The sequence below is a fragment of the Montipora capricornis genome, chromosome 3 (assembly GCF_036669925.1).
Source record: "Montipora capricornis isolate CH-2021 chromosome 3, ASM3666992v2, whole genome shotgun sequence".
NCBI classification, from domain to species: domain Eukaryota; kingdom Metazoa; phylum Cnidaria; class Anthozoa; order Scleractinia; family Acroporidae; genus Montipora; species Montipora capricornis.
The window spans coordinates 42,296,204-42,318,703 of record NC_090885.1 but is presented as its reverse complement, the minus strand read 5'-3'; the positions used below and the strand labels follow the sequence as shown (position 1 = coordinate 42,318,703).

The 22,500-nt window shown below is 40.3% G+C and overlaps 3 protein-coding genes and 1 long non-coding RNA gene across 6 annotated transcripts in view; 3 read left to right on the top strand and 1 right to left on the bottom strand.

The window, feature by feature from the left end:
• Window positions 1-1,519, top strand: part of LOC138043196 (secretion-regulating guanine nucleotide exchange factor-like) — a 16,362-nt gene extending 14,843 nt beyond the window's left edge. The window contains exon 11 of the mRNA XM_068889349.1: window positions 112-1,519. Coding sequence (XP_068745450.1) covers window positions 112-275 — 164 coding nt within the window. The 3' untranslated portion in view covers window positions 276-1,519. The remainder of the gene's footprint in view (window positions 1-111) is intronic.
• Window positions 1,520-1,622: 103 nt separating this feature from the next.
• On the top strand, window positions 1,623-7,815 carry LOC138043197 (uncharacterized). Its single transcript, XR_011131198.1, has 2 exons — window positions 1,623-4,035; window positions 4,135-7,815. It is a non-coding gene; the product is annotated as an uncharacterized lncRNA (long non-coding RNA).
• A 342-nt stretch (window positions 7,816-8,157) lies between these two features.
• On the top strand, window positions 8,158-12,439 carry LOC138043195 (uncharacterized). Of its 3 annotated transcripts, none has more exons than XM_068889347.1 (2): window positions 8,158-8,179; window positions 8,735-12,439. In XM_068889347.1, exon 2 carries the CDS (start codon window positions 8,969-8,971, stop codon window positions 9,887-9,889), a length of 921 nt encoding a protein of 306 aa, XP_068745448.1. In that variant the 5' UTR covers window positions 8,158-8,179; window positions 8,735-8,968; the 3' UTR covers window positions 9,890-12,439. The 3 variants fall into 3 exon arrangements, with proteins under 3 accessions (XP_068745448.1, XP_068745449.1, XP_068745447.1); XM_068889348.1 differs by lacking the exon at window positions 8,158-8,179 and adding an exon at window positions 8,187-8,368 and having other exon boundaries at window positions 8,739-12,439; XM_068889346.1 differs by lacking the exon at window positions 8,158-8,179 and adding an exon at window positions 8,187-8,368.
• A 2,927-nt stretch (window positions 12,440-15,366) lies between these two features.
• On the bottom strand, window positions 15,367-17,792 carry LOC138043194 (uncharacterized). Its single transcript, XM_068889345.1, has one exon. The coding sequence runs from the start codon at window positions 17,543-17,545 to the stop codon at window positions 16,544-16,546; it is 1,002 nt and encodes a 333-aa protein (XP_068745446.1). The 5' UTR covers window positions 17,546-17,792; the 3' UTR covers window positions 15,367-16,543.
• Window positions 17,793-22,500: the final 4,708 nt, after the last annotated feature.

The following is a 22,500-nucleotide window of genomic DNA, read 5'->3' as shown; positions in this document are numbered from 1 at the left end:
AGCTGCACGCTTTTGCATTCGTTAACAATTGATCAATTTACTTGACTGGCCAAGGTAACTCCTTAGATCTTGGTTGGACTACACTCAATTAAATACCGTTCTATTTGTCAGGTGATGGCTCCGTTTTGACGTGGGGCTGGAATGAACATGGAATATGTGGGACTGGAAATGAGGTCAATGTTCACACACCCGGCGTGGTGTCTCGGCTAGAAGATTCCAGTGTGCATTTGATTGGTTGTGGAGGCGCACACAGCTTTGCAGTTATCAACAGATGACAGAATGCACCTCTGAACTGCACAAAATTGATATTTGTAGACAAACAATTTTCCTTTTGTGGGATGGTGTGCTCCACGCCTAGATGGACGAGAAGGAGTTTGACGGCCAGGACGTTTCGTGATGATTTAGTTTTTAGTTTCCTTATTTCGTTGTGGTATCTCTCACCTGAGATGAATGAGATGAATCCGTAAATTCGTTCTACTCAAGAAACGTTTTAGATTATCCTTGTCAGCGGAACTGACTCGTCTGTATAATGACACTTCCTATTGCTACCTTATCAATGGACCCATGATTGCTTGAACATATTGGGGATCCTACACATATCGGAACGCACCAATCTCCGTTTGCTGTTTTCAAAAGAAAGAACAATACGGTTTGCTTGTCAAACGAGTAAACGCGTACGTCTATTTTGACGAATCAGGCCACAAACCAGATTACTTGGAAGGTTTCTCAAATTGTGGACATGAAATACACCTGAGAACTTTAGCAACTTTTGAAAAACCGTAGGCCTCTTTGTTTTTAAATGTCTTCTCAATCCATTTGTTGGGACACTTATCTTGCCAACCGCTTTCTTAATAATAATAATAATAATAATAATAATAATAATAATAATAATAATAATAATAATAATAATAATAATAATAATAATAATAATAATAATAATAATAATAATAGTAATAATAATAATAATAATTGTCACGGCTAATCGCCGTCGCAAAGTATAGCAACGACGAAGCTCAACAAGGTCGAACCGAAAGCATACAATGGCGCCTCTGGCAGCCGCTATACGGTCCATGTGTGACCTTGGAGCACAGCTTACAGCCAGCTGGAATCAGCTGTATGCTAGTTTTTGCTGAGGGGGAAAACCGGAGAACAATCCTCGAAGCAGAGAAGAGAACCAACACAAACTCAATCCACTTACAGCGTCGGGTCCGGGAATAGAACCTGGGCCACATTGGTGGGAGGCGAGTGCTCTCACCACTGCTCCTTACGGCTAGATTTTCGATTTCAGAACTTCTTGAGTGAGTGAGTGGGTGGGCTCGCGTTCGACATATGATTCGGACGATTGTCGGAAAGCTGTCGGAAAGCTTTCGGATTATCGTTGGAATATTTCTTACTTTGAAGAGATCGACATTTTAAAGATCATTTTCGAAAAACATTGTGCCATTTTGTTTCCCCCCTGAATGAATTTACAGCATTATTAACTTCCCTGCTAAGTGGTGAATAAAGGCGATTATTGAAACACAGTCTCCTTTAAATGTCCATAATGTCGTAACAGCTTATCAGCTACACGAAACTACCAATCATTTTTGTTGTCTGTGCACACAATTGTAACAGAAGCTTCCCCTTTCGTAACAATAATTTGTTCTTCTGTAGAGTCTGGAATAAAACTACTCGCAGCTCATCACTTCCAACATGGAACGACTAGACCCTTACTCCTAAAGACGGAGCACCACATTTTTGGACTAAACAGTCTATTTAATATCAGGGACTTTCAAATCTACGACTAGAACGTCACAAAACAACAATATCATAAGTTAAAAGCTGTCTCGTCCCCAGTCATCTCTCTTGTATTATCCAGTGGCGCGCACGGGAGGTGCTGGGAAGAAGGAAAGCGAGGGAGAGCGAAATGTCTTTCCACAAGTCGAAAAGTTGTGCGAGGCCGTATCCAATTGATCTTCTCCCTTTCCATTATCCCCCGTGCGCGCCACTGGTTAATACAAGAGAGACGACTGGGGACAAGTCAGTATTCGCACATTTTTGCGATACTCTGAGGTTTTGACGAGAACTTGAGTGTACAGCTTCATTCTCTATTTTTACTCTGAAGCCTCTCGTGCCAATTAATTTTAGGGCCTGTTTATGTGGTCTCGGTTACCCGAGACGGCCCTCCTTCCCGAGACAACTTTACCGAGCGTTTATATGAGAATACTTAATTATGCATATATTTTAAGACGCATCTTCAAAAATACATATCATCATTTGCCCTTCTTTCTTTTCATTTCGTTTTTTGGAAGTATAGTTGTGTTTTTATACGGAGCAGTAATGTGGAGTTTAGAGAGTTTCCGTTGACTGCGGTGAGAATTTTGGCGGGAAAAACCTTTATTCGAAAGCAAACGCTATCTGGCAACGAATGCATCAAATTGTTGCTTCTTTGATTTTTACTTAATGTGTGCGCATTTAAGATTTTACTGTCTCGTCTCGGGTAGACGAGCCGAACTGTTTACATGCGAAAAAGTTGTCTCGCCTGCTAGGGTTACCCTACCTGCCGAGGCGAGACAACTCGCCTCTCCGATTTGTCTCGCCCTCCTCATATAAACGGTTGATAATTTTTTGTATACAAAGGAGTGGAAAAATATCTCGCCCGGGGTAACTCGGGGGGGGGGGGGGGGGGGATTGTCTTGGGTACCCGGGACCATATAAACAGGGCCTTAGGATCATGACTTCTCCCACATTATACGACACAAACGAGATGGAATAATCTCGAACTGAGCTACTTACGATAGTGCAACATTATATTTTTAAGTGACGTTTTCGTCGACATTACCGTCGGAGAGCTTAAACACCCTCTGTCACCTAGTAGGTTGGCAACAGGCATAAAACGGTAAATGGTGTAATACGATTGAATGACTGATAACTTGGCAACGAATGCATATCTTGTTGTAGCTTTGGAATAACTATGACTCGAAAATCAGTATTCTTTCAGTGAGAGTGTTAAAAGGGCTCTATCTTTGCCAAATTGAACCTTATCCTGGTTCCCTTCACTGTTTTCTTTTTTATTTTGTATGTTTTACTTCGAAACGCACCAGTACCACCCAAGTACAAACAACTGACATTAAAACTCTCTTATTCTTGCCTAAATCGCGCTTAGGTTTTTTTTGGACTTGCTAAATAACTGACACGTTGATCGTTGTTCTCACTCGACATTTATGATTGATATGTTTCCAGACCATCTTGAAAATTTGTTTGGCCTCGTGTATTATAAAAATTATCTTTTATGTCGATATGAGAAGTTTGATCTTGCGCGACCCCGCGTTTCTTTACAGTTATAATCGTTTAAATTGTCGGAACTTCCTGGTATCTTAACAACTAATGTCGTTTTCTTTAGCCTTGCGGAGCTTATCTTTGACCTTTGTGATGTATGAATCCATTCGCAAACACTGCGATTTCTAAACGGGTTTCGGAGAATCCTGGTACAAGAACAAGCGAGCGTCTTGGCTCTTTGCGAATACTCTGCTTCTAATTTTGATGCAGTGAGTATTACATCGTCAACTTTCAAGGTTTTCTGCCTCAGTGAGATGAAATCTGCGGATTTCGTGTGTTCCTCAGCAATGTCCCTGAGTTTTTTAACGTCCTCTGAGATAGACGTTTCGTACGAGTCGCTGCTCTCCACACTTGACTCATCTAACTCAATATTTGCTTGCAAAACGCACCTGCAATCCCTCGTTGCCAAGGACCTTTCAAAATCATCGGTTTCTCGTGACACTTGGGTTTCACCAAGTTTACGAGTTTCTCCCGACCAGCGAGGGCTCAGTGGCTTTGGTAGTTTTCCTTTTAGCTTGTCATCAATTTCCCTCTTAAAGTTTGGTAAATCACAAAGACTTTTACTAAGCCGTTTCAGCCTCTCCCTCTGAGAAAAATTGTGAATTGTTTGCTCTTTATGGTAAGCTTTTTTGGCTTTGCTCATGGCTTTCAGCGAAGGCAATTAAATTACTCAGCTTAATGGAAAAAAGGTCCAACCAGCTGCTGACGACAATTCAGGTAGAAGAACTTAATGATCGATTTTAGAGACGCATTTCTGGCAATTGATAACCGTCTTTCTTGAAGTATGAATATCAATTCCCTGTTCCTCTTTTGAAGGAAGTAATCGTCAGCCTATTTATGTTGTCCATCCATGCTGTACAGATCACCAATGGGTTATCAGCAACATGTTATTACCCACATGGATTTTACTTTACACTGACAAGTCGATCAAACCATCTACAGCAGTAAATCACCTCAACGAAACATCCCGACAAGTTGCCTTGAGCTAACAAGCGTGTGCCAAATACAAGTGTTCTTCTTAGGCGGTGCAGAGATGAAATGGCCCGTGTGAAAAAGATAGGAACATTTACTAAAATATTATGTCTTTGTCAGACTTTGCCAGAAGATCGCAAGGAGTCCCTGTCGTGCGATATTCAAAGTACAAATGGAATAAAAATACTCGCAGAAATCTACATAACAAAAGCTGTCTTATGTCAATTGTCCAAAAACGATTTGAGGTGAATTTGTACTAAAAATAATGGACCTCGTGTCGCGTTAATTACGTTCATGAATTACACTTATGTACACATTTCTTTCACGTTTTTAATCCGGCATAAGAGGATAACTATTGACACAAATCTGCTTTGAAATTGCTGACAACTTTGAAGAGAAGAGAAAGGTTTGAAAATTTTTCCGGATTAAGGTTTTCTTGGATTAAAAGTATTATTTATTTTAATCAAGGTTTCTCAGTGGTTGGGATTGTCTATTTGCATGCGAACGTTGTGTTCAAATGCTTTTATGACTGCCTAATGAATGTCTTTGATTGTCCCAAAATAAAGTTCGCCACTGTCTGTGAAGAGCAATTGACTTCCCTTTTTCCCGCTGTGTGACTTAGAAAAGAGTCTATGGAACTTCCCATGCTACTATTTAAAGCTGGCAGCTTGTGAGGCCGTGTATAGTGTATCTATTTTTAAGATAACTACAATGCAAAAGCGACAATGAATGTCAATGTTCATTCAGTGGGAAATGCTTTTTGGTAAAATCTAACGGCTGAAGAGCGGAACAAATCGATCCCCTGGTAACAAAGAGCAAGGAAAAACGGGCAATGAAATGCACATTTAAAAGAAAAACAATATGCATTTAATTCTTTATTAAAGTTGTTCTGCTCAATACTCGGAGATATTAGCTACAACCCTCTCTAAAAATCGGGGGGTAAGTAATGATACTTACTTTAATCATTGGTGTTGTTGTCGTTGTTGTATAGAAAGTGTTGCTCATGACAACAGCGTTGAACTATGACCCACGCCGGGACTGTTCCGCTGGATAAGTGTAGCGGAGGCTCATAGAATTTTCGACATCGTTGGGAGCAGCCATTGTTGTCAGTTCTCACTCATAATGGACCTTTCGAACGACAACGACAACTTCTAGTTTTTCATTCTAAGCTTGCACGAAAACCGTTCGGTCGTCAAATTTAACTTTTCAGCAGTTGTGTTCGAACTTGTAAAAAGACCAGGGGAAATGGCTTTAACATTTGCTTCAACATCTGTTCGATTTCATTGAATGATGTTGAACGATGTTGAAGGAGGTTTTTATTGTTTTTATATTGTTTTATTTAGTTTCTATAAATCCACAAATAGGTTTTGATACACACACTACACGCAAATAGCGGAACTAGTCTAGGCGTGTAGTGTGGGAACGCTGGCGGAACGCTGGATAATAACACTAAAAAACAAACTACAAGTCGTTAAAAATGACAAACAATAGCAACTTTACTGAGATAACAAAATTTAGGTTTGAAACAAGATAACACTGGATTATGATTCACAATTACACCTTGCGTTTACTGTGAACATCGCATCAATTAGTTCATTCACATGAAAATAACTCTCCTGATCTTGATGGATTTGGAATAAGGTCCTAGTTATCTGATTTTTAAAAAGTGCCTTTTGGAAGATTTGTTGACTGGTGAGTTTGGCAAGCGGTTTCAACGTACATTCAACATTTGATTCAACATCAGTCCGAGGCTGCAGCCGTTGATGTTACCATGGATACGGATATGGATACGTCATTGGGAGATCGATTAGTGCGCACGCTCATACCCAACAATGTTGAAAGAGGGGGGCAAACGGGTTCAGCTTCATTCAACATTCGCGAAAACGAAAGAAATGTTGTTGAAGCAACGTTTAAAGGCTTTTAAACTCATTCAACATCGATTCAACTTCGTTTCAACATATTGAACCAAGTGTCCCGTTGTCCCGAGCCTTAGGGCGCGTTCGATTGACTCTATTCCGGAATAAGAACACGTGCAGAAATGATTAAAACGGTATGTTTGGCGCGTTTAGAAGCAGCAAGGATAACAAAAATATGTTTAAAATAGCATTTTATCAGATATTTGACAATTTTACAGTGAATCTCCGTAAAAACGAAGTATTTCTAACTTATATTCCGTGTATTCCTATTCCGGAATACGGTCAATCGAACACACCCTTAATTAACAGAAAAATCCTAAATCAAAATGAAGTGAATTGTTAACTGGCGCAAATGAAATTGAACGTTTGATAACCTCGGACTAGAGATAAAAATTAACAGGCGCTGAAAAACACATTCACTCAATCTTTTATTTCTCACTCGTTACCTGTGCCTGTCTGGTGGTAACTCAAGGCGAAAAACAAACGGTTACGGCAGACCATCTACTCTCCAGGTGCCGGAGGAATCTAGACAAAAATTGCTGTAAACTCGCTAGGTGAACCCTGAAGCTAAACTCCGATCTTTGAGCGTTAAAGTTCCTGCTGCGGATTGCCCAAGCACGGTAATTTAATGTCAATCTTCCTCGCATGAAGAAAAATCATTTTAAATTCTTCACTTTCCAAGGCACACAAGGGACATTTTGCCGCTGGTCTGATGGTGTGCAGACTCTCATTTGCTGCGAAATGCCTTTCTCGAGCATTTCGATGGTTGATTTGTTCATTAGCCTTAAAATTATGCAAAAGGAGATTATTTCTACACGGCATTTGCTGTGCTAATATTGCCGAACTCCCAACGGGAGTATTGTTATGTTTCCTACCCTTGTCAATTCCAGCAAGAAACTTGTTGTTCAAAGACTTTTTAAATAGAATTGCTTGTTGTATGTTCATTCCTGGAACAACGCAATGTGTTCGGGAGTTTTCCTCATGTTTAAGCAGCGATTTTTTAAACTTGTAAAGCTGAGTTGGCAGAGATCTGTAATGAAACGCAGGGGATGAATAACCCCATTTCAGGCTGCTCTCGTGGTGTCTCCGTTTTTCCCTTCGGTTCATCTCAACATTGTCAACGTTAAGTTCTCGTTTTCCGGCTGAATTCTCCTTACTTTTAGGGTAAATTGCGGCCATGGGACGCACAGCTGTAGTGTATTCCGCAAAACACTAAAGTAATATAGACAGTAAATTGAAATTGCCTCTTTGTTCTCTCAATATCGCGGCGTCTTTACTGAACCTGGCGCAAAGTGACACGAAAAGCGCCCAGGGTAGTAGCAATTGACCTGTGAGGTTAATATACTCTCCGTCAGTCAAAAATGCAACTCAGCTCGGAGCGAGTAAAGAAGTCTTTTGTTACATCTTCGTGGATTTTCTTTCACACCTCAGTTCTTGAGTTTTGGAAGCCCGATACTTAATCAAATAACAAGCTATCATCATTGAGTATGGCCTCAGTCTTCCGAGTTGCTTCTCGCTTATTAAAAGGAAAGTTTGGGAGCCAGTGATTTTCTTGTAGCTTCACAGGACAGTTGAAGAGACGTGATCAAAACCCATTTGTGTACTGTTATACTGTCCCAAAACAAACAACGTCTGATCTTTCTCTAAGATTGTTTGCCGTTTCATAATCCGTAGTTGTATGAGGCAGCTTTTTAATCAGACAGTTGAATTGCTCTCATTGTAAACTTAATAAAAAATCAAGGACCTTTGATATAAATACCGGACAAATGATTGGATAATTGCGAAAACAAAAACCATTCACTCGACTTAGATAATGGGCATTAGGATTAAGTGGGTTAAGAGAAATTGTATAGCTTGATCATACACTTAAGGTCTACTAAGAACTTGTTTTCAGTACTACCTGCAAGTCATGAAATTCAGTATAATATTTCATCGAAATTATTCCGATAGGTTGTAGTTCTTCATTTCTCAAAGTGAGTGTGTATGCGAAGAACTTTACGTTTTGTTGAAACCTTTTACCAAAACAAAGGAATATGTAAGAATGGACGAGTATGCAAGTACTTTGAACTGCACAAAAAAGAGCTGTAAGAAGTGCTCTATTACGTCTCTATTGACCATTTATAAGCGGAAAATAGTTGAGTCGAATCTCTAGTGTTGAAACGGTAAGCGACAATTTGCAACACGGGATCGGCGTGTTCTTGTTCCTATCTCGAAATGTCCCTGAGGTAAACGTAAATGGAGATGGTACTCATTTTTTTTTGCGGAATTGTTGAATTTTCAGCCTTTGAGACAAATCAACATTTGCAGTTTCCTATCTACAAAATCAATTATTCTCTTGATTGCACTCTGAAAACGTAGCTGTGAGCAATATTCGATCAAATGGTAACTTAGCAACACAGCAAATTTATATGGGATACAACGATGATACATTTTAAACTTCACCATTAGAGTAAAAGGAGATAGAGATGTTTAGACAAACCATGTTTCCGTTTTTTGTTGACACTGCTAACCATTCATTGTGCTTTTAGATAGATCTACTGAATGGCTTCACAGTCCATTGAACAAATGGTATTGGCGGCGGGTACTTGTTTAGCCAAACAAGGACTGTTATGTGTCAACACTCTGAGAGCTTTTTAGCGAAATCACAGTGCGGTTTGAGACCGAGTTGGAAGCTACTTAAAGAAAGGAGAATTATCAGGTCAGTTTGGAGTAGGGCTGCGAAAAACTTGCTATTTATTAGTTGACTGAAGTTAACTGAAATAATGGATGCCATTCTTGCTGAAGGGAAAACACGCAAACAGCAGTCGAATGAGCAAGCCTTGAGAAGGCTTAAATATTTACACACCTCATTGTTCCCCACACACAAGGAAAAAACGTTTCACGGTGGGAAAAAAGTCAAGGAAACCCTATGGACGCAAGGCCTTCCACGAACGGAATGCGAAGAAGTGTTTACCACGTGTACTCCACGAGGGAATCCAGAAAAACGGTACTTTATGTCGCTGCAACCCAAGACAGTGCGTAAACATAATAACGAAAGGGATAGCGGTCAAATTCCGAAATATAATTATAAACAAAAGAGGATTTGTATGGGACGCGCTCCGCTACAAGCATATACTTATTACAGCCGTATTTCAGTTTCCAATTCAGAGGAACGGTTTGATTTGAAACCGTGCTATGAAAGTAGAAGCCCTTTAGAACAAATGCGGAGTTCGGCTAAGTCAGCGCCCGAAGTGATACGCTCCATGAACACTCACAAATGCAATCGGTGTTTTGTGAATGACTTTGGATACGCACACAGGAAACAAGCTACTAAGAACTACTACACGAATATCAGGATTAATCGTGTTACTTTTTCCGCGCGACCCAGAGGTTCTAGTGGCAAGTCATTAGGCAGGGAGAGTAGAAAAGAAATTCCTAAAGGTCGCGTGTTAAATGGATGGTGTGCACGGCTACAGAAGGAGCCAAGTAATATCTATCATAGCGATCTAAAGTGGCATGCTAACGACGCAACGGATGTCACAGCGAGTTTACAAACTTTAAAACTTGAAACGAGGAAGGACAACCTGCAACGAAGATATGGCGATCAAAAAACTCCCCACCCCACTCCTACACCGGTCCGACAAATTGACGTCACATTGCCTCAGGGAATGGTGTTGAAATATCATTTGTCGGAGGACGAATGAACCCATTTTCGCTCGTATTGCAATATGTCATCGAGTTGCCGACTTTTTTCCACATGTCCGTGGTGACAGGATAGGTTTGCAATGCGTGCATGTAATTACTGCGGAACAGCTTGAAATGCAGGCTCAGTCGGTTTTCGATCAAATCGCCGAAATACACGTATCGAACACAAAAGGGAAGAAATGAATCATAAATCGAACGTTTTGACTACCTTTATGCGGGTTCTCCTGAAGCTTCTTTTTGTTGAAAATCCATAGTTATTTCTTTCGTATTTAGTAATATAAACGACAACATAATTTTGGCACTTACCAACAACTACAGCTAATAAAACAAAAATACTCTCTTTCGTAGCAAGGACACGGACATCCTACACCCTATCCCTGAGCAGTGGCACACTACAAAACTTCCATAGGTTCCAAAAGCATTCAAAGTATTCATTGTCAATTTCGATTACAAATAACATTTAAACAATTAGATCGGGACACTGTGAATCGGTGTAACATTCATTACCCGTAAGCGCATGTCCTCTCAGGGGACTATTTTCTATAAGACAATCACCTTTCAAATAATTGTAGAGCCTGTATTTATTTGAAGTGTGGATTGTAAATGAAAGGTGGGAGTGACAGTTCAAGCAATTGTCGACACCTGAAAATTTTTTTTTTTTCAGGTGTCAGTAAAAAGTCTAGACAATTGCTTAAATTGTCCACTTAAGTGCAATGATCACTTCTACCTTTCATCTAATTGTAGAGTCTGTTTGGTCAAAATCTGGTTACTTGTATGGTTGTTGCCCAGTATCCGACCGGTACAAGGTCATGATCCGACCAGGTAAAAAATAATTTCAATTTTTCCAACGCCCTTATTACTTTACGGAAAACGAAGTATTCGAAAGGAAACCGAACATTTACGCTGTGAGATGCAAGTTTTGGCGGGCTTTAAGATTTAGGATCATTTGCAGAGGGCGCCGTTCTTTTCAGGTGAGTGACACTTTATGATTAGTTTTTACTGCTGAAGAGTCAGACACTCTGTAAATCATGATATATTTTTAAATTTGAAGGAACCTTTCGATATTTTCAGTGAGTATTCTCAAAGAATTCAAGTAGTTAGAACATTTTTCAATTCTTCCTGAAATGTACGGTTTGAGGAATAACGGAGGCAACTATCATCAACAATCTTTCACTGAGCGTGCCCAGAATACGACCAGTTTTTGTTTACTGTGCAAAAATCATTGTATAACCTCAGTGCAGTGGTGATTAATTTCATATCTTTAACTTCAATTGATCTGTGTGTAGTGTAATGCTATTCTGATGCAACTCAATTGAAATTTTCTTCATTGATTTATCGCGCGGAGTTATTTTCCGCGTCTTGCTTTCACACCACACTTTGCATAACGACGCTCGCTTACTTTGTCGATTTATATTTTAGAAATTTTAATGCCAAATTAAATGTAAAAAAATCCATGTGGCCCTCAGATTCCAGATCCCAGGCAATGGAATTCCGGATCCCGAGTCATGGATTGCGCATTCCAAACTCACGAGTTCCACCGACATGGATCCTTGATTCCATCGAAATCTGTTCTGGATTCCATACAATGGATTCCGCATTCACGCTCTGGATTCCGGATTCCAAAGGCTCACGTTTGCTGGATTCCGGATTCCCTCACATCGGGCGGGAAGAGAAGAACATCTCTTCCCCGCCGAAAGTTACGATTAATTGCGTTGTTTTAACTGTGATCGGATACTGGGCAGTAATAGACACGTGTAGACATGCAAATTTCACCACGGAAACGAAGGTACAAACGCAAATCTTGTTTTCATCATTTTATAGACTTAATGGTTTTTTTCAGGGCCACATTTCAATACTCTTGCGGCTAGGAAAGGAAAATTATAGTAGTTTTAAACTGAAGTGGTCGGTTATTGGGCAACATACTGTACATAATATATTGAGGTATTCGAAGAGGAAAATATCCTCTCTTAATTTAATGTAATAAAAGGAAAAGCTTTTGCCATTTAGAAAACAAACAGGAGGAAATCAATGAGCCAATCAAACTTAAATCAAATACCTGGCGCCAAGAGCGAGAAGATTCCTGTAATTCCCAAATGGTATCGCTTTTATAATTGATTGGCTGAGAGCGGGTCGCAATATTTTTAGCCAGTCAACATCCGCAGAGACTACAAAACCACAATGGGAAATTTCCGAGTTGCTGCTTGCCTCGGTTTCGAAGTTAGTCTTGGTGCTCAACTATTGAAAGGGAAATGAGTTTGATTTGCATACGAATACGCAAGTCATTTCCATTCGAATGGTTGTGTACCAGGACTCGCTTTGAAACTGAGGCATGCAGCAACTCGGAAATGGGCTATTGCAAAGTTCCTTTCCGATTTTGACTCTAAATTGTATGCAAACAGCTCAAGACACGACCCGCTGAATGCACAGACAGTTTTTAACCGTCACTTACAACGCATATTTTCCGCACCACACATTGTTCCTCCATATCAGAAAAGTTCAGCCTAGGCACGACTGTTTCGAGAGTACACATTATTAAAATGAAGTGAGAATTTCAAGCCTAATTGTAGAAACCCTAATGACTTATTCATGACCTTAACTTGAAGGAAAGCGACGAATAGAGCTACTGTATTTTTGTTTTCACAATTCATCTGCTGGCTCTCCCTCAATAAATATCTCATAACAAGTACTGCCGTGCAAGGGAGCAACTTCAGAATACCCAGCCACGATTGGGTGACATTGAACGCTTGCTCCTGCAGTCCCGAAGTCGATGAAAGTTTGAGCTGGTAATCTATGGCTCCCGCAGTCCCGCACTCCCACAGTGGGAAAAGGATGAATATGAAATGGAGATAAAACTACTGCTCCCGCACTCCCGCAGTGGAAAAAGGATGAATATGAAATGCGGGAGTGCGGGACTGCGGGAGCAGTAGTTTTATCCCCATTTCATATTCATCCTTTTTCCACTGCGGGAGTGCGGGACTGCGGGAGCCACAGATTACCAGCTCAAACTTTCATCGACATCGGGACTGCGGGAGCATGCATTTAATGTCACGCAATCGTGGCCGGGTATGCTGAAGTTTAGCCCGTGCAAGTATTGAATCCGAAGCTAAGAACGCGCGGATTGTACTAAAAAATACAACTAAAATTATTTTGCTTACTCGAAGGGGATACCTTAAGCCGAATGGTACCAAAAATACTAAGGCCAAGCACAGGAGAACCATGGGGAACCCAATGTTGATTAAACCCTTTGGAAATGTAGCTCTCCGCCCTTCTTGCTCTTGGCATTTCATGCTGATAGACCTCGCACAGGGTGAAAGACCTCGGAAAGAGTGTGTTGGTGCGAAAAATCCTAGGGACAGCAACTTGAATGCAAAAACAATCAACATTCTTGGAAGGAATTGTGCGCCGACCCAACTTTCCCTCAAAAATTTAATGGACTGTCTCTTCTCCTCCTCAAAAACACGTAGTCCGTCCCTCATATTTTTCATGAATACATCTTAATTACTAGAAGTGTCACTGCAGCTAAAAGACGGCGGTTTTCGTTTTGCATTAGCGGCAAGGCCATTAGCTTCTTACTAAACGAACCTGTTATGACGGAGATGTTCAAGTTCTTTCTTTTTGTTTTGCGTGTAGCGATGGCGGCTTGTTTTCAGCTCAATTTTATGTTTTTGTTTTCGTGTACCAATTATATCAAAGGATTTTGTCTTTGGTGAGACAAATTTACCAACTTAGAGTGGTTTTCAATTGAGTGTCGAAAGTAATAAGCGAATTTCGTTGGTTTTGCATTACTTCACTCAGTGACTGGTTCAAAGTTCTCGTACGACTTTTTATACCAATCAGAGGTGAAACAAAAACCACTCGTGGCTCGCGCGTGCACATTTTCCTGCACTTTGTGTCGGCTACGTGTAATTACTTCGAGTTTTGATTGGTTTACTGGATTGTCTCCTTCCTTTTTGATTGGCCAAAGTAATTCATTTGGTTTTGGTTTTAAGACACTCGATTAGAGCGAGTTTCAATCGAGTGTCGTAAAACCAAAACCAAAATTGCAAATGTAATTATTATGGTTATTACTTATTTTGGTTATGGGTGACAGGTCATAAACATAACAAGCATTACATTCTTTTCCCCAGCTTCTCAGCGGTCCGTAGTGCTAAATCCTTGAATCCGATCGGCTAATCGTGCGTGCTGCAGTGGTAGGGGGTTTCCCATCCGGACCCCGAGTACGGACCGCTCCGAAATTTCCAACTTTGCGGCAACTTTTCAAGCTTTTTATAACAGCGTAAAAGTGTCGTAAACAACGTAAAATGTAAGTATTTTAAGCAGAGTCAAGCAATTATGGATTCCCATAACGGGAGCTGGTCCGTATAGCGAAAAACTGTGACCGAAGTCTTTAAAATGCTGCCCGAGGCCGCAGGGCAAGGCCAGCTTTTTCAAGACCGAGGTCACAGTTTTTCGTTATAGCGACCGATCCTTCGCTTTTTTTGCCTCTCTCTCTCTCTCTCTCTTCCTCTCTGAAATCACTTTATTAATTGCAGACTGGCACCGCGCTTGATAGTAAATGCAGTAAGTGACTAACAAACTGAACATTTCAAAGTGAATACTGTATTTTTATTTGAATTCTATTTCCACGCCTCTTTTCTCGAGTATACATGATAGGCCGAGGGTACGGACCGACCTAGGCCAGCCCAGGCGTGGAAATAGAATTCAACATTTGTCTTCTTGAAGTATGTTTTCCTAGTCAGGATCATAATTCACTTTCGCTATGATAGCTCCCAGCGCTGGCAAATAACAAATATGTATGCTTCTACACTGTCACTCTATTCGAGGCATCGATATTTAAATTTTTACTCGGTCTTTCCAGGGCAAATCCGCGAGGTTAAATTTCGGCTTCGTTTTTTTTTACGTTCAATCACAAACCGCACTCAATCTATGAAACGCATGCGCGAAGTTTACCAAAACGTATAGATGGTTTTCACCTGACGTCACAGGGGCCATGTTGGTGCACAGAACAATAGAGAAAAAAGTCTTTTGGGAATTTGACTTTGTTATAATGCAAAACATGAACCATAATTTGCTATTGTTTGTTCACCAACATAGCCGTCTCATCACGTGATTGAAAACCATCTTTTGGTGGCAAGGTTATGCATCTTGTATAGTGCATGCGCGAAGTTTAAGCCATACATTGAACGTTGGCGTTTTTGAGAGTAAGCACAAATATGGTGTCTAGTACGCTCAAACCACATATGAATGCACAAACAAATAAACACGTCGTTCGTTCAGTCACTAAAAGATGTCGAGCGTTTTCGGAACTGGTCGGTTCGCGACCTTTAAGAGAGAACTCTGCGAGAGAACACTTTACGCGCGAATATTTATGATTGAACATATGGAAAATCTCTACTGTATTTTTTCATTTTTTTTTTTTTTCATTTGACGATCCAGGACATCAGGAAAACCCAAGTTCACGCAGATATGCAACTTGTTCTTCTTAGATTTCCTTTCATTTTAAGTGATGAACCACCCTTCTTTTTATGTTAACTAAAAGAAACCTTTCAGCGGGTCAATTTACAGCATAATCGAGGCTCACTTAACGGTTCACAAATTTTCACACTTTCAGCATAGAGACTTCTTCCTCACAGACCCTATGCAAAAATGGCTGCCTTTAAATTATTCTTTTGTTCATATTCAAAATAGCCCAACTAACCTCGTTTTTGAGACAAAAATTCTAAAGAATTTGTTATCCCGAACGAGGTTAGTTGGGCTATTTTGAACATGAACAAAAGAATAATTTAAAGGCAGCCATTTTTGCATAGGGTCGATGATCTTTCAAAGCAATTTTAATTCAGTTTTTCATTCATTTTTCCCCTTCACTGAAACATGCTCGAGGGGTGTGTTGTGTAATGTAACAACTCTTGTAAAATGGTTCTTATTTCAGTGTTACTGAAGTAGCTTTCCTTTTTGTTCAATTCAAAGGTCCACCTTCAACCGACAGGCATTGAGTGCCGCGGAAAATTTTCAAATGTGAAAATTCCACCAAAGCTGAAATTCGTCCACTTAGATCGCTATGATAAGCAATGCGAATTTCCGTAACAAAAACAAACAATCGAAAAACCTGTAGATTGAAGGTGGACCTTAAAGACACCTTGTTTCTTGGTCTTTTATTTCTGCTTGGGTAGCAAACTGTCTCTTTGTGGTTTGCGAGAGCCGCTTCGTGCTGATCTGCGTGGGGTGAAAGCGAAGCTCCAGTGCACTGAAGGCAGGCGTCTCATTTGCAGGCTGCCAAGCCGGCCGGGATTAGGAAAAGAGGTTGTTGGTGAGGATGGAACTTTGTGCACTTCCGATTCGATCTGGCTAATGAGAGCAGTGATCACTGAGTACTGTTTGGTTCAGTTGTGTTATTCAGTTTCATTCTTCATCAAGAAAAACATTGAAATAACACAGCAACACGTTCACTCGTTTCATGTCATGAACAAATTACTTTACAAGTAACCAATCAGTGCCAACCTTTAACATGCAGATGTGAAAAATGCTCACGATAATTCAAGTTCCTACTAAAAAACAACCATACAGCCACAATTACACTGAGCCAACATATAGATAATCTCTTTTCGTCTTCAGTGAATAGTGTCATATTTGTTATTTATTCATTTCTTTCTCTTTTAAATACCGTCATTAGACCTCGCACTTTGTGAAGTAGAATTAGGAGAATAAAGATGAATTTCGTGTAGAAATTCGCTAAAATGCACATTTCTTTTATACTTTGGTTCTGAATCTTCATTTTCTTTTCTTTCTGATCGATGGAGACCAACTTGAATCCGTTGTTTTTCTATGGAGTGTTTATTTCCCTTGGTCAGAAAGCCGGCTTCGTTTTCAATTTCCTTCCAATTTTCTAAGCGAAAAGGTGGAACATCAATATTGACTACAGGAACTATCCAAACACAACCTTTGTCAGCGTCGGCTGAGCCCTCTGAAGTTAGCTCTATTTCTGACGGTCTTGAGGAACGGGAAATTTTCGGAACTTTCAACATCGAGGAAGAGGTTGAACCCCCATAGTCGCGTAGCATGAAATGGTCTCTAGGCAACTGTCTAATACTCAAGCACTTCTCGGCAGAGCCGGAAAACGGTCTGGATTCATTGCAAGAAGCTTGGTGATTTCGTTTCTTTTTCCCATGCAGTTTTATCGGCGCAACGTTTTTCTCCTTTAATTTCGGTAGAGGAGGCATTTTGGGAAGTGTTGTGTAGAATATTTCCTTATTTTCCGGAGGTATACTATCCAATTTCGGCAACCGGAGTTGCGTGCGAGAATGAGTGTCGGTCCTCTTCGGAGCCACAGAACGATCAACAAAATCCACACTTTGACCGGTGTCCTTCAAAAGTAACTGCGTCAAATAATCTCTGTCATTGAAGTATAGGTGTGTTGTCGAGTCCTTACGCTTTTCACGCGTGTCAGTGGAACTTTTGTCCAACGAAGAATTTTTTGAAGACAGCTGAGCGTGAGATCGACGTATCACGTCTGAACTTTCCTCGACCGATAATCCTTTTCTAAATAAATGCATAGCCTTCTTTTCATAGTGCCTGTGAAGCAGCAACAGTTCTTGTACGTCCTTGTAAGTTCTGCTTTCTCTGTCTGCTTCAGGAGATCCTGTTAGTGCTAGAGGCATTATTGTTCAATTTAGCCTATATTTACGATGTTTGGACATTGCTCTTGGTAACTTGAACACTCTCCGGTTCTTTCTAGCTAAAATACATTCTGTCTGACAATAAACCCAGGTAAATACTAACGATGTCACAACGTTAGAAAGCAAACTGTATGTTCAATGGCCATCAGTTTCACTGGTTGGTGTCTTCACTTAACAAAATACATTTGTCAAATTTACATGTTCGCTTCAGAGCAACTGTCAATTCTAAATGTCAATCTAATGAATTGGATGAATATTTTATGTAATTTTCAAGATTCTGACCAATGACCCAAAACGTATCACGTTCCCAAATACAAGTCTTTATCAAGATAATGTTTTTTTTTCCAACGGCTATGATACATGACATACACGGAAACCTAATTTAAAAGAGAGTTTCTTAGTTTGCTAAATTCTAGGTAAGATCGTTTTAATGGGCACTGAGTGCAATATCGATCCATACTTTACCCCGACACAATTTGCATTATTTGAGTGTTGCTAAATGTCGCGGGTCGCGTTATTAGTCTTTTTGTCACATTTGGTTAGCAGCATCTGTTGTTAGGCTAAAATGATAATCATTATAGGTGTTGACATGACTCTGTTATTTGAAAACAAAGGCAAGAATGGTTATAGTTTTTAGTAAAAACGCAGTAAATCTTTATTGAAGATTATCGATGCGCGAGGCTATAGAGTAAAGAAAACAAAGAATTACTTAATAAAATTTAAGCCGTTAAGCTATCTGGACGAATGTGTCGTGCAGTTGTCCATATTTCTTTATCAAATTAAGCTGCCGCGGGCAGCGCACTAATCAGGGGCTCGTTTCTCGAAAGTCCCGAAAACCCATTTGTGAAACTGCCAACCGCTTGTTTTGGAAAGCCGATCTTTTAACATCTTTTCAAGGCAACTAAAAGAAACATGACTGTGAAGTTTGACGACTTAAATCTTCTCCGTTCTCGAGATACAAAGGGAATGTGACACCCGAAAATGGCCCGTAAAGTTTCGGGACTTTCGAGAAACAGGCCCCAGGAGTCTACTTTTAATTTGGCAGGGAGCGTGAATTATGCCACCAGCGAGCAGTGTCTCATATTACATAATTACGCAATGCATGCAGCATTATGTAACGGAATGGCCCAGCTTGTGCCCACGGGCAATCCGCGAGAGAGCTTGCTCGCAGGCTAGAATGCTCTGGCTGCAATATTTTTTTTCTTTTGTCTTTCAATATGTTAGTAAACATGCTTGACTCGAGAGACATAGATGAAAGCTGTTGAGTCTTCAAGTGATCCCAGCAGTTATGAACGCTCCCAGGAGCAGCCAGGCTCGAATGGGGCTCTGCTTTACCAGGGCAATACTCAATTTATTTAACTATCAAACCAAGTTGCAGCTGGTTACATTGAGAGTTCATGAAAACCCGTAGAGGATGGATACAAATATTCACCGCGGTTCGGTAAATATCCATCACTTGTAAATAATGGTTTTAGTATAATATACATATTCTTAACAAGACCATGGGTGATCGCTTCTTTAAAATGGCAGCTCCAGTAGTATGGAACTAATTGCCGAACAATATATGTGACGAGACTAATTTTAGCAATTTTAAATGTTCGCCGCGTTAACAGCTTTTAAGGCAAGAGATTGCAATGCTTGCTTTAGTCAAATACTTGAACGATCGGTGTGGTTGCAACAAATTAAAGGCTCGCGACAGTATTATGTCCTCAAGTTATTATAATATTTTAGCTGGGTTTTTGAGACTGTCAGTTTCAGTTCTTTCAAAGTGTTAAACTTTCGAGTAAATTATCGCAAGAAGGAGACTCGTAAAATGCAAAGCCATGTCATGGGTAGTTGATTTGTTGGGGATTATTAATACTTTCAACATTTCCAATTTTGTTCCCACAAGAGTTTTTCGGCAATGCTAAGCAAATTTTTCCCTAGATGTATTTATCATTGATAATACACCGTTTCAGTTCCTTCATGAATTTCAATAATTCCTGTTTCTCACTATTCAATCTAGTCATTTCATCCTATTTCTGCGATTACGTAAAACAGCGTTGACATTAAACACATTCTCGTCACCAGAGCCTCGGATCGACCCAAGGGCTCTGGGAAACTGGAGAACATTGTTACATTTCCAAAAGACAGTGGCCACATTGCTCAACAAATTGAACTTGCGTTTCCTTTAGTTCCTGCTTCAACATCCATTGCTTTAGCATAGTATGCAGTGGCGGATCTAGGAATATTGTAGGGCGGGTGAATTTGAAGAATCGAAGTATATACTCTGTAAAAAGTCTAGCCTGCAAAGTAGACGTATTTTTGTTTTGGTAAGAATCATCGACATCTTGGATAGCGAGACTAACAGAGGCCTGAGGCGAGTCAAGAAAATTGCACTCAGCGAGAAGAGGACAGTATGAAATGGTAGTGGGGGAAGGGGAGAGAAATACTCCGCCCCTTCCCCCGCCCCTCGTCCCAATCCGCTACCGGGTGTGTGCTTTCAAAATGGTGGCCAATTACGAACAAGCATATGCCTCCCCAAAAACGCCTGCTCTGCAGGCTATCAAAAGTCCAGATAGTTTAGGCTGCCATTTTTTGCATTAGCAAAAAGTTCACGTCAGGTAAGCAGTATCTGTTCCGTAAGCAGTATCTGTTCCGGCAAAAATAAAAATACAATCAAAGGTAGATAAATAGAAATACTCTGTTACAAAAGTAGAAAAAAGTAAGATTTCGTTATGCGCCGATCAAATCGAAACTTCAACATCCCCCCCGGGTAAAGCCCGGACATTTGACCATCTTATGCGCCCGGGGAGTGGGGAATTTGACATTTGCCAAACCGCATACAAAACCGTCAGAAAACCGATACAACGGTGACAAGTGGTGCATACAGAGCAAACTACTCTAACACTTTATTTCATCAAAGTATTTGTGAATGTCATGGACTTGTCTAAAGCCTTCATATCTTTTTGTACCTGCTAAAATCATAGGCTTTATTTTGCCGCTCTCTCGAGCCAGGACTTTGTGGGCTCATTTTCCGCAAAGCAGCTGGTAATGGAGCCAAGTTAACTTAGGAGAATTTGCACACAAGTCCTCTCTAAAATTGCAAGTTTGCAATCGCAAAAAGCTAAAGCTCTGGAAACTTCGATCAAAACTCTCTAATTGAACATTTCTATTTGATAACTACGACCTGACAGTTTGGAGATTCGAATGGAATGTTTAATCTTGGTCTACTGACATGCGATTGCATTGAGGAAGCTAACCGGTACTGTTTGTTCCTTGTTTTACATGGCAGCAGGAACTTGCTCAAAGGTTAAATGTGGTAATAAACAGATACTTACTTAAAACAGGAGTCGAATATTGAACCTCACCGCCCCCCGGGGGGAGGACTCCCATATAAAAAGGGGAGGGATGCTCGTCGGAAATTTTACTTTAAACCCTTAAAGGAGACCAATCTGGGCGTTTTTGACCGCTAAAGAGACTATATTATAACACAGAAAAATAAAAAATACAGCGACTTTTAATGATGGCAAAGACATTATCATCTAATACTTTCACTTGCGTGAAGAAATATAAAAGTGTAAATATACACCTTTACATTTCTTTGCGCGCAACTCTAAAGGAGATTTTCATGGCTACATATGATTGCGTTTTGCCCAAAACACTCTTAGTGAGACCAATATCCGAAATTTACACCCCTAAGCAAGCGATGAGCATCCCTCCCCTTTCTATATGGGAGTCTCCCCCCCCCCCCCCCCTTCCTCCCCCACGGGCACCGCCCTTCCATATCGCGACGTTGCACCAAAGAGAAAATTCGTCGATGTCCCTAATTCATCTTGCTGGCCCCGGGAATTGTTGTCATCTGCACTGACTTCGTCACTACTTTCATCAAATTCTTGCTGGCCTTTATCAGAGTCACTAGCTTCTCACTCATCAGTTTCATGCTCGTTCAGATCTTCATGGGGTCCTTTATTTTCATCCACTCCGTACCAACTCGGGCGTCATTCGACACGCGTGATCCCCTACCGTGACATTTAGTTTGTCACGCATTCCTCTCAACAACCTTGGCGTTTCGCGGTTATAGAGTGTTTGCATGTGACGCCTCCGGGAATTGAGCTCTATTATCACTCAAACGTTTTTTTTTTGTTTCGAAGGAAAAACAAGGCTACTGATCACGTGAGTGAAAACAGGCATCTTGTACCCTATGGAACCTTACATTCTATTTATCAGGCCCTTGTACAACCTCATTTCAACTACTGCAATATTGTTTGGGGAAACTGTGGAGTAACTTTGCAGGACAAACTGCAAAAACTACAAAACAGAGCAGCCCGTGTCTTGACCTACTCTAACTATGACGCTCATGTCAAAAATTTATTTGAACTCTTAAGATGGAAATCCCTAGTCTCTCAAAGGCAAATTGAAAGAGCAACAATGGTATTTAAGTCCCTACAGGGACTAGCACTGAGTATCTCTGCTTGAAAATTGTCCATCGCGATTCTGGTTATTGTTTGAGAGACTCTGTGAATAAGGTAAAAGTGGCGCAGTTTTGTGGAACAGTTTGCCATTAGAGCTAAGGAAAGCAGAGTCCCTCAATCAATTCAAACGACTGATTAAAGAGGTTATCTAAGCCATTATTCTAAACACGGCATTCATGGAAAGCAGCTTTTATTGTATGATATTGAGTAAGATAGTTAATGTAGTTTACATAGTTTTATCTATAAATTTTTAATTGTACATATTTTTCTTATATTGCTGATGAATTGCACCGTGGTTAAATAAAGATTAAATAAATAAATAAATAACACTCTATTCGAGATCAATTGCCGCGCAAATCTACGAAAAACCGGAAGCCAAATAGGACAAAACAGAAAAACCCAAAAAGCACATCGCATAACAAAACCGAAATACCGCTAGTATTTTTTACGAAAACCGAAAACCAGATGCTAAAAAACGAAAAA